Source organism: Physeter macrocephalus, chromosome 16, assembly GCF_002837175.3.
Source record: "Physeter macrocephalus isolate SW-GA chromosome 16, ASM283717v5, whole genome shotgun sequence".
NCBI lineage: Eukaryota > Metazoa > Chordata > Mammalia > Artiodactyla > Physeteridae > Physeter > Physeter macrocephalus.
This window is the reverse complement of record NC_041229.1, coordinates 14,376,794-14,388,806: the sequence shown is the minus strand read 5'-3', so window position 1 is coordinate 14,388,806 and position 12,013 is coordinate 14,376,794. Positions and strand designations below refer to the sequence as shown.

General features: G+C 48.3%; 1 protein-coding gene across 3 annotated transcripts in view; it reads left to right on the top strand.

Moving 5' to 3' along the window:
• TMPRSS4 (transmembrane serine protease 4) overlaps window positions 1–12,013 on the top strand; it is a 39,156-nt gene that overhangs the window by 8,166 nt on the left and 18,977 nt on the right. For all 3 annotated transcript variants that reach the window (XM_055091602.1, XM_055091604.1, XM_055091603.1), the window contains exon 2: window positions 8,754–8,787. In XM_055091602.1, coding sequence (XP_054947577.1) covers window positions 8,754–8,787 — 34 coding nt within the window. The remainder of the gene's footprint in view (window positions 1–8,753; window positions 8,788–12,013) is intronic.

The window sequence follows — 12,013 nt, the reverse complement described above, 5'->3', positions numbered from 1 at the left end:
GCAACGGGAGAGGCCACAACAGAGGGAGGCCCGCGTACCACAAAAAAAAAAAAAAAAAAAAAAAAAAAAAAAAAAAAAAAAATAGCTCCACAGCTAAACAGAAGAGTCAGACTTTATAATACCAAGTCCTTCTTTCCTCCGCATCACTTCTCTCCCGGTTAAAGTTTAAAGGACAATTCAGGACAAGCAAAGGGGAGTATGATTTTTCAAAGCCAATGTAAACTTTGTGGGGTTCTTTCACAGACCTCAGCCTGCATCACAGATGGCCGTTCCCTAGTTCGGGTAAATTGCAAGGTTTAGAGAACCCTGCCAAGCTTTAAGATCCATCAACTCTTCCCAAAGGCAAACCCCCTAAGGATCCCTGTCAGTCTAGGTGTCCTGACTCCTGATGGCTTTCCTGTCCCCTTCAGCCATTGCACAGTCATTGCATTCAGGTGTGCAAAAGTGGGGGCACCTTCCTTCCCATCAGATCCTGCAGGGAAGGGAAGGTGGGCTGGATGGACACACTGTCCTGGGGCAGAAAGAAAACTGAATAAAGTAGAATTGTTGAGAGAACTCAGAGAGGCTGCAGAGACCAAAGGATGGCCCTCAGGTGGGATTTGTAGGAGCGACAGGTAACAGCAGCATCACCTAGAGGCAAGGGCTCTGCATTGGGGAACCAGGGCTTCCTTCATTTTGACTCAACCCAACAGGCATGTACTAATACCTCACTCCTGCCCTTCACAACATCTTGCCACATGACCTGGGGAGAGCTAGCACAAGGCCTCTGTGTCTCAGTTTCCCCATTTGTAGAACAGGAATTGTTACATCCTCTCCCCCTCCCCTGGCCCTACCTGGAGTTGAGAGCTGTGCTTGAATACAAAGGCAGATTCTCTTAAAGGACAGCAGCTGAACAGCAGGCTGGCAGCAGGATAATGGCCGGCCACCTGACACCTCCCTTCCGCCCCAGGCCCTGCCCCAGAGCCATTATACGCTGGGACAGGGCCAAGGTACTCAGCTCAAATTGCCAACAGGTCAGCACCTATGTGGCTTAGCACAAGGCAAAACCATTTTGCCTTGTTTTGGCTTAGAACAAGGCAAAATGGTTTCTAATGCAGCAGCCGAGGCTGAGGTTGGTCCAAAGGAAAATGTGCTGCCGATAGGACACCTCAGCACAAGGCAGATTGAGTGAAGATGTTTCCAGAGTTTCCTCCGTGCCAGGGCTTGGATACCCACCTGTGCGTGGCCCGGACTGGGGGGATCTGCCTGGAGACAGGCTAACAATTCGGAAGACCCTTGAAAGCCAGCATGATCTGTCATCTCTGAGAACCTTCCATGCACTCAGGCCTGCTGCATCACAGCCAGGCTTGTCTCAGGAAACTCACACCCTCCTCTCTTGCCTCATGTTCCCCCAGCCCTCACTTCATGTCCCCTCTCATCACCTTACCTGTCATAGCGGAGGCACCCAAGAGAGAGGGTACTTGCTCCAACCTGGCAAAGGCATCAGCCTGCAGATGGAGAGGACACAGCTGCTTGCTGTCAGGTTGGGGGTAGGATGCAGGTACACGGGTCAGAACAGTGTGAGGTCCCTCAGAGCAGCCCCTGAGCACCTGAGGCAGCCGATGGCTGAGCCCCACTCTGCAAGCTGACTGGAAGCAGCCTCTGGGTCCCCTGGCTCACCCAGAGATCTTTCCCCACCCCCTCCCTGGGGTTTTCCTCCCTGCTGTGTCACCAGCCTTAGCTACCTAGCTGCCACCTGCCAGAGCCACAGAGGTCCTGTATATCCCATCACCTAGCAACAGCAGCGTCCCTGCTGTAGGTTTTCCCAGAGAGACCATGGGAAGCCAGGGCTTTAGACCCAGTGGGAGCCTGAAGCTGCCACGGGCCAGATCAGGACCAGAAAGCCCCTTTCTGTAGGCCCCTGCTTTTCTCCCTTCTTCTACACCCCAATCATCCCAGCTCTGCCCCTACCAACTTCTCTCCGGAATAAGGAATGCAGAGTCAGCATTGTGGAGAAGAAGAGAGAAATAAGGCCCCAGGGGCAGGGTGTTTGGCAAAGAAAGCAGACAAAGAAGCTGGGCAGGCTTTCTGTTCCTTTGACCTCTGTGAGCATTTGCCTCTTCATTGCCTTCATTATTAGCCTGGTGGTACCCATTTCATTGTGTGGTTAGTAACCTCTTATCTGCTTCATCATCTCTGAGAGTTCCCAATTACCCAAAGGGAACTTGAGGTTCAGAGAGGTTGAGGTGCATGCCCAAGGCCACCCAGCAAGTGAGAAGACAGGGCAAGATGAGGACTCATACTCCCCCGGCTGGGTCTTTGTCTTCTCTGCAGTATACTTAATCCTCACCCCCATTTAAAAACAAGAGCTGCCTTATGTTTGATTCATCATCTCTGAGCTGGAAGGGAAACAGTTGAGATATTCGTCTGTGATTTGGAGCTGAGCTAAACCCAACCAGGAGTTTCTCAGGATCTCAAACAGCAGGGGCTGGGCTTCCCCGGTGGCACAGTGGTTAAGAATCCGCCTGCCAACACAGGGGATGTGGGTTCGAGCCCTGGTCCGGGAAGATCCCACATGCCGCGGGGCAACTAAGCCCGCGTGCCACAACTACTGAGTCTGCGCTCTAGAGCCTGCGAGCCACAACTACTGAGCCCGCATGCCACAACTACTGAAGCCCACACGCCTAGAGCCCATGCTCCACAGCAAGAGAAGCTACTGCAATGAGAAGCCCTAGCACCACAACAAAGAGTAGCCCCCGCTCGCCGCAACTGGAGAAAGCCCGCTCGCAGCAATGAAGACTCAAAGCAGCCAAAAATAAATAAATAAAATAAAATAAATTTATAAATAAATAAATAATAAAACAGCAGGGGCTGAGGGTAACTGGTAAATAAAGGAAGGAGAAGCAGGTGAGAAAGGTGCAAAGCTAATGGAAGAGAGGGAAGAAGGGATACTAATATCAATAAAGCCCCTACTAGGTGCCAAGCACTGCAGTAGGCCCTTTCCTCAATACAGTCTGGGAGGAAGGTCTTCTTACCCTTGTTCATGGATGATTTAGCAGATTCAGGAACCAAGCAGAGGTGGGTTTGCCTTCAGACCGAGGAAGGGCTGGGAAGATGCTGGGGGTAATTTCTGCATGTTGACTGCATGCTAATTATATGCAACCAGACTTCATTGCAGGGGAGCAGAAATCAGAAGGACCCAGTACCAGCTGATGCCGACCAGATAGGTTCCTGAAACAGTGGGGAAATGAAAACAACTGTCCACCAAGTCCAAAAGGCTGGCCCCAAGGGCTGGATCTGTTACTTTCTTGCTCTGGGGCCATGGAGACCACTCAATCTATAGGAGTCTTGGTTTTCTCTTGTGTAAAGTGGGGATAATTTCTCAGGGTTGTTGTGAGAGTATTGAATCCTCACAGCATTTATGAAAGACATATAACAGTAGCCAACTGCAGAATTAATTTTTCTGCCTCCACATTTGGATCTTGGATTAATGTCTTTCTGCCACCAGTGACCAACTGCGAAACAGGGAAAGAAGAGTCTCTGAGTGAATCAGAAAATGGGTGGGTGTTTTTCAACTAACTAACTTCCACCCACCCACCCCACCTCCCACCTCGTCCAGCTCGGGCCTTCCTGGGCTCTGGGACCCCAGGTATTCTTGCCCTTTCATTTGACTCCAGACAGCAGGTGCCTCATTCCTGGATGAGCCCTGGGTCGGAAACCCGTTGGGCTGGCCCCATGAGTCAGGGCTCTGACGCAAACTGAATTAACAGAGCAGAGGGGCCTGACCCAGCCAGTGGCCCCGACCAAAAGGAGAAGGCCAACGCCTCTGCTTGCGCTGCGGGGGGCCTAGGCTGTGGCAGTTGTGGCCAGGGGCTGAGTTCAAGCTGGGGATAAACAGAGACGCCTCCAACAAAGCAGAAGGAGGCACAGCTGGTCTTTGGTGACCTCTCAGCCCTCTTCGCTCCATCAACTACAGGGAAAAACAATTCCCCTGTCTGGCTGGTTTTCTCTCTACTCCAGAGACCCTTTCAGCCTTGCACACTGTGATCAGGAAGGGACCCACCACAGTGTTGCGGGGTGGGTCAGATCGCAGAACCTTACCTCGTCGCCACATCTCTCAGCCTCCCTCCCTCCTTCCGTCAGCTCAGGATTGATTCTGGGCTGAAAGGCGACGCAGCTGCTGGGAGTCCGCATCTTTATCCTGCTCAGGAAAGTGACTGGCGTTGATGTTGCTCAGCTGCCACTCGTAGGCCTAAAACGCACCCAACTCCCGACGCATTATCCCCGATGCCCTTGACTTTCAGCAGCTCCCCTTCCCAGAATTTTAGCAACCCTTCATCTCTGATCTCTGTGCTGGAGATGTTTGCCAGAGAGTCTTCCAGAAAAGCCAAAGAGTGGGCCACTAAATGGAAGAAGTCAGGCAGCATAAGAGTCAGAGCAAAGCAGCAGGAGGATGGGAGTTTGAGCCTCCAGCCCCTCAGCAGAGCCAGGTGGCTGCTTTTTTATTTTCTCTTTGACCCTCAGGTGCACGGCCCTGGATAAATCATAATCATTGATTCATGGCATTTTTCACTATTGGTCCATGCAGGGCTCCCTATAACTCACCACCTAGTTACACCGTTTCAGCAACGTAATAAGCCTCCCTAAACCCACCACCCAAAACAAAAGCTAGAATTTAACAATAACGTACATCCAACCGGGAGATCCCCTTGCTGGGGTAGGTGGGCGAGTCCTTTTTGTTTATCAATTCAACAAATCTTGATTGTACTTCAATAGGCCAGAGATGGTGCTAGAATCATCCTGAATTCCATGTTCACCATTTCTTTGCTTTTTTTGTAGTAAAAAAGATTCTGTGTTAGATGAAATCTTCTGGGACTTAATTTTTCCTTTAATATGAAATTGCTCACGCCGTTCATAATACTTTGTGGCACCACAGTTCATGTGTTTTGACTGCAGCATAATATTCCATTGTGTGAATTACGTCAGTCAGCGTCTTCAAGGCTGGCCTGGGACTGAACCCTGAAACTGCAATATTTTCCTTAATTTTTTCACTCAACAAAGATTTATTAAATACCCACTATGTGCCAGGTATTGTAGGAGACACCAGGGGTGCAGTAATGACAAGATAATCGCAGCCTCTCTCACTCTATCTCGCAGGGTTTTTTCCTCATTCTCTTTTGTTTTCAAAAAGGTATGGATTGTTTTTTCTGTTTAATAACCACTACTCGACTGATAGCGATTGAAAACATATTAGCCAGGGGTACTAGGGTCACTTCAGTTCAGAGATGAGGAATCCAAGGCCCCAGAAAATACCGACCAAAAGCCTCTTTTGTTCCCTCTGTCTCTCAGCTTCTAGCACAGTTCCGGACCCATCAAAGGCCAACAGTCAATATTTGCTGAAAAATAAACAAAGAGACTTACCCTACCTACTTCAACCAGTGCAGACATGTATGTGCAGGCAGATTCCGTGAGAAAGAATGAATTGACAGGGGACTGGCCACTAATTGGACGTCCTTGATACCCCTCCAACCTGCCACTCCTGTAGCCTTCCACATCTCAGCAAATACCCTCTTGCCTGTTCACTAAAAACCCAAAAGCATCCAATCTACTGGCGAGGCCTATTGCCTTTATCTTCGAAGCACAGCTGAATCTTTCCACCGCCCGTCTATTTTATCCCCCCTTGCTATAGCCACACCTATCTCCATTATGTTCCTCCAACACCAAGCTTGCTCCTGCCTGCCTGGCTACTTCCTGTCATTCAAGTCTCAGGCCAGAGGCCCTCCCTAACCTGACCCCTTCCCTAGACCTCCCATTCTAAGCATCCAGCCAGGCGCTGTCTCCTATCACCCATGTTACTCTCTGCATAGCACCCATCACTCTCTGGGTTTATCTGTTGACGACCTGGCCTCTCCTACTCTCCCCCTGACTCCCCCACCCCAGGATACAGCATCTTGAGGGCAGGGCCTCACCTGTCTTGTTTGGGCACTTCTCCCATCCTTGCTGTAATTATTTCTCATTTGTCTTTGAATCCACAGCTCCCAGAGCAGTGCCTGGTACAACACAGACACTCAAAAATATTTGTTTGATACTTAACTATTGAATGCTACCCACCCTGGTTATCAGACAAGCGTCAATTCTTTTCACCTTTGTATTTGACTGAGTTAGACAAAAGGGCTATGTAAACTGCTATGTGCCAATTGTGTACAGATTACTGTTGGTAAGATTGTCACCTGGCTCTGTAGCTACCGCAACAGACTCGCCAGAATCGTTCTCATCTTCATCCTGCAAGTAGTTCCCTATCCGGGCCCTGGTGATGGTGGAGGAGAGACGGCACGGAAGGAACGACAGCGCAGATCCCAGAGTTCAGTTCAGTGTAGCAGTCATTTACTGGGCCTTTACCAGGTACAAGCCGGATGCAAAGCACTGAAGGCACAAAGACAATAAGAAATAGAGACCACCCGACGGGAGAGTGCTAGAATAGAGTTCTGGGCCAAATGCCGGGGAGCGCAGGATGGAAGGGTCAGGAAGAGAGTTCTCTCTGTGAACCAGGCCCTTTCCACCAGATATCGCAACTCATCTTCACAGGAGCACTTTGAAACAGGTGTCATTTTCCCCACTCTACCGAGGGGAGGGGAATCCTGAAGCTCAGAGAGGTTAAGTATCTTGCCCAAAGGCTCCCAGTTAATAGGAGGCAGAGCTCGAATTCCAACTCAGCCCCTGCAGAGCCTAGCTATCTCTGCTGCATCCCCCAGCCGCCCATGGCCTAGTGCCCCCCTAGGGCAAAACCAGGCACATCCCTCCAGCAGTTTGGGAAGAAAGGAAGAAGCTCCTTCTCCCAGCGACTATGTCCTCCGTGCTCAACCATGGGAGCAGGCAGCACCCAGGGACCCCACAATTTCTGATCTCGGACACCCACCCAGGGGTTAGGAGAGGCCCTCTCACTCCCAGATGGGACTGGGAAAATTCCCACCTGGAAATGTCCAAGGGCCTACAGGTCCTCCACCTCCACTGGAGCGGCCGTGACCTCAGCCAGCGGGCAGGCATGTCCCTGGGTAGAGACCTAGGCCTCGCCCAGCCCAGGGACTCCAGGTCCTATGCCAGACGAGGAAAGGAAAGAAAGAGAGTTCATGGGAGGCAGGAGAGCATGAACTTAGGCAGCACCCTTCCCTAAGCTTTGTCTTGCAGGAAAGGGTGCAAGTACCTTGCATGAGAGCCTTTGTGTGCAGGCTCCTGTGTGTGCCCCTACGTGGCTGCGTGTATGCTGAGTGCGCATGTAGTGGTGCAAATGAGTGGAAGAACAGAGCCCTGTGTGCATCTGTGTATGTGTATTCACGATGACCTAAGACTACACTCACAGAAATACCTTAGTGTCCTGGTAGTTTTTTGTTTTTGTCTGTTTGTTCTATTAGGTATAACATATGTTCAGTAAAGTACTCAAATCTAAAGTATACCACTCAATGAATTTTTACACACATGTACCCCCATGTAACCAACACCTAGATCAAGATCTAGTTTTCCAACATTCCAGAAGGCTCCATTGTGCTCCTTCAAATAACCCCCAGTATAATCACTATCCTGACTTCTATCACCATGGATTTACTTTACCTTTTAATCATATATATGAAATAATACTCTTTTGTGTCTAGTTTCTGTTTTTCATTATTATGTCTCTGAGATTCGTCCATGTGTCATTGCATTTCACACTAGTTTATTCTTGTCTGTTGCTGAATTATATTCCATTATATGAATACACCACAATTTATTCCGTCAGTGATTGACTTTGGGGTTTTTCCAATTTTTAGCTATTATGGATGAAGCTAGTATGAAGATTCATGTACAGGTGTTTTGCTGGACAGATGTACTCATTTCTCTTGGCCCTAATTCCTGGTCATAGAATCATAGAATACTGAAACTTCCCTGGTGGTCCAGTGGTTAAGACTCCGAGCTCCCAAGGCGGGGGGCCCGGGTTCGATCCCTGGTCAGAGAACTAGATCCCACATGCCACAACTAAAGGATCCCACGTGCCACAACTAAAGGATCCCGCATGCTGCAACGCAGATCCTGCGCATGACAACAAAGATCCCACATGCCTCAACTAAGACCTGGTGCAGCCAAATTTTTAAAAAAACAAAAAAACAAAGACTCATAGAAGAGTCATATGTTTAGCTTTAGTAGATTCAGCCAAACCTTTTTCCAAAATATTTGTACCAATTTACACGCTTAGCAGCAGTGTCTGAGATTTCCAGTTGCCCCACAACCTCATCAGCACTTAGTCTTGTCAGGCTTTTAAATTTTAACCATTCCGGTATCTCTGTAGAGATAGCTCACTGTGGTTTGAGTTTACATTGGCCTGATGAGTGATGACATAAAGCATCTTTTGGCGCTTAACTGGCCGTGGAAGTATCCCCTTTGGTGAAGTGTCCGTTCAAGTTTTTACAGAACTACAATATCTATCAAAGTAGGCAAATAATTGACAAAAACAGACAGGAGAGCAGAACCATCTTAAGAAACTCAGCAATACACACAACAGCCCAGCAGCCAGTTGTTTTTCAATTGCCAACTAGTTGCTACAATTAGTAAACCTGTTGTACCAGGTCATTTAGATGAATAACTGAATTTTATATTTTAAACCAATTATTTAGATATCATAGAGCCCCCCACCTTAGACTCAGCAGGGAGAAGGGAATGCAGATAAGAGCCCTTTCCTGGGTTCTTAGCCCCAGCCTGAGAGGTTCCCTCACTCAACTCACTGACTGTTTTTCCTTCAATTACAGGATCCCGACAGCGATCAACTCCCGAACAGCCTTGGTAAGCTCAGGTCTGGCTTTCCTTTGTCTATCTCAGTTTCACTCCGTTACCAAGTAGATACTAAACCCCTCTTGCATGGTCCTCACCACCACCTCCAAGTGCTAAATGCTATGGGAGACATCCATCCACCATTCAACAAAGATGTATCAAGCAAGTATCATCTCCAGGATTCATTCTAGAAGTAGGAGGCATGGTCTCTGGGGAAATAGAACCATCAAACCTAAAACGCCAACAGCAGTGATTTTCTAATTCATTCATTCAGTTACTTATTCTCTCATCCCTTCAACAATACTGTGAGTGTCTGCATGGGGTAGGCCCTGGGCTGGACACGGGACAACAGCAGTAAATACAACAGCCAAAGTTCCTGCCCTCATGGAGTTTACAGTCTGATCGTGCTGCCAAGGAACAAGCTGGACAAAGGTGTTTTCACTGGTAGAATAGAAAATGGCAGTGTCTGCCTGGCTTACCAGAGAAAAATAAGTTAATAGATGAAGTATTCCCAAATATAGGGGGTTTTTTTTCCTCCTGTTCCATTTTTTTAAACCATTGATACCTATGCCTGATAACCTGGATCAGCAAAACGAGTGAGCAAAGACAAATTAACATGACAGCTTCATAAGGAGATGACCAATCCCACTTACTTTGACAGCTTATTTATTTCAGGGACACAAGTTAATAAAGATCACAAACAATATAAACTGCAGCAGGTAAAACAATGCCTAGTGTCTACTTTGGAATTTAATATATCAATATTCTGTGGTGTCCCCAAAGAACACTAGACATACAAGGGCTCCACCACCTGAGTAAGCCTGGGAACAGCCAAACCAGAAAACAATTAAGGGAGCTCGGGAGGGAGAAATCAGTGCCAAGTGAAGATTCCGAGGTTAAGAATGATTACAGGTTGTGCAAGGACCAGGGAGTGAAACTCCTCGTGTGGAAATGGGGCTGGCGAGGACCAGCGGTGAGAAGTCCATTTGGCTGGGAGAGGGAAGCCAAATTACACTGCCTTTGAAAGCCCAGAGAAGAGGGTGGTCCAGAGACGGAAGTCATGGGGAGCCCTTGAGGGTTCTGGAGCAGAGACGTGATGGGATGAGAGCAATATGTCTGTCTGGCAGCATTGGGCAGGACAGGCTGAAGGAAGGAACAGTGGTAGGCAAGGAGGCTATTCATAGCTCAGCGGGTTGGTTAACTTTATAAACAATAAACTTTAGAGACAATAAACCAAGAAAACCCTTCGCTTCCTGATGATGTTCTCCGTGAGAACATCAGGGAGGCAGAGACATTGGGCCCTGGACAAGGGAACTCATCAAAGGACTCCCAATAAGTCATTCATTTCTGGGAAAACAAGCCAACCTTGTTTCCCCAGAGGTAGGTGCTCAATGAAGAAATCATGCATAAATGAATGAACAGAATGTCTCCATGTCCATGGCCGCAGGAAAGAGGAGAGTGCTGAACACTCACTGCTGGAACTTTAAAAACAATATCCGACAACATTATTAATAACCTACTCTGTTGCCGGGTCCTGATAATAACAGGCAATACCAACCCACATCCTTAGGGCCAGAGCTCTGTGTCTGAGGTTTAACCTCTCCCTATTGAGGAAACAGAGTTTCCTACGCTTTCCCTATCAACACATCCAATGATATCTGTACTTATTGGGCAGCAGTCTCTGGCAGGGTGCCATTCTCTGCTTTTGAACAGCTGAGGAAAGAGATAGAGACAGAAACATAACTAGCCATCATTCCAGACAGAATAAAATGAGACCTGTAAGAAAGGCGGAAGGGATGTGCTGAAGAGAACAAGCAAAGAGCAAATCATTTATTCATTTGACACATATTTTTTGAGTTCCTACTAGGGGTCAGGCACTGTTCTAGGCACCAGGGACTCAGCAGTGAACAAAACAGACAAAAATCCCCATCTTCCTGGAGACTTCATTTCAGGCAGGGTTGGGAGGGGCTAGATGATATACAAAATATGTAAAATATACAGTACATTAGAGGTGATAAATGCTTTGAAAAAATAAAACAGGGAAGGAGGATAGGAAATATTGGAAGATTGAATTTTAAATAGGGAGGTCAAGGAAGGCCTCAGTAAGAAAGTGACATCTGAAGAACAATTTAATGGAGGTAAAGGAGAAAGCCATGTGCAGATGAGGGGGAGGAGAGCTGGCCTATTGCTTTCCAGGGATTCTCAGGGTTGCTATAATTCCTGCCCTAGTTCCCCCTGGAGAAGTCCCTGTGGCACCTCCCCAGCTTATTGCCTGCAAGGAGAGGGGACACCAAAGAGCCTATCCCTGATACTTTGTGAGAATTTAATCTTTTAAAGCCTTGCCATGTTCCATCTCCTTGGATAGCCACGTGAAGTGGACAATATAGTTATTATTGCCTCTGTTTTAGACATCAGTAGGTCCCTCCTGGTCTCCCGAACCCCAGACTCTTGTTCTAGTCCATCTCCTCCCTGATGAAAGACTCATAGTTCTAAATATTAATGTGATCATATCTCTCTGCTGCTTAAAAGCTTTCCATGGTCCCTCACTGCCCTCAGGATAAAATCCAAACCCCTTAGCATGATAGTCAAGACTCTCCACAAGCTGACTTTGCCAGCCCTGCTTCCACAACATGCTTTTACCCACCTTACATCCCAGACACACCAGCAGCTCACAGCTCCCAACACCCAGGCCTTCACCAAGCTGGACCCACTCCTCCCTCTCCCATCTCCACCTAGAAAGGCCCATTTAAGTGCCTTGACGGTGTCTGGTGGTACTGGCAATTGTGTCCCTGTTTGCCTCTTCCCCCAGATTGGAATCTCCTTAAAGACAGACCTTTCCAGGGACTGGCTGTGTGTTGAACTGAGTTGGAGATGAAGGCCATTAGGTCACCTTCCTTCACAAGTATTTATTAAGCTTCCACTAAGCACATACTGTGCTGGCAGCCCCTGCCCTCCTGGAGCTTACAGTTTAATCAAAAGACAAGTCAGGAAAGAGGATACATGATAGTAAAGGGAAAGGGTACATGCCTCTCCTGGGACAGATGCAGGTCAGACTGGACAGGATGAAACATCCTAGAACAGGCTGTCAAGACAAAGAGAAGGAGGGCTTCCCTGGTGGCGCAGTGGTTGCGCGTCCGCCTGCCGATGCAGGGGAACCGGGTTCGCGCCCCGGTCTGGGAAGATCCCACATGCCGCGGAGCGGCTGGGCCCGTGAGCCATGGCCGCTGAGCCTGCGCGT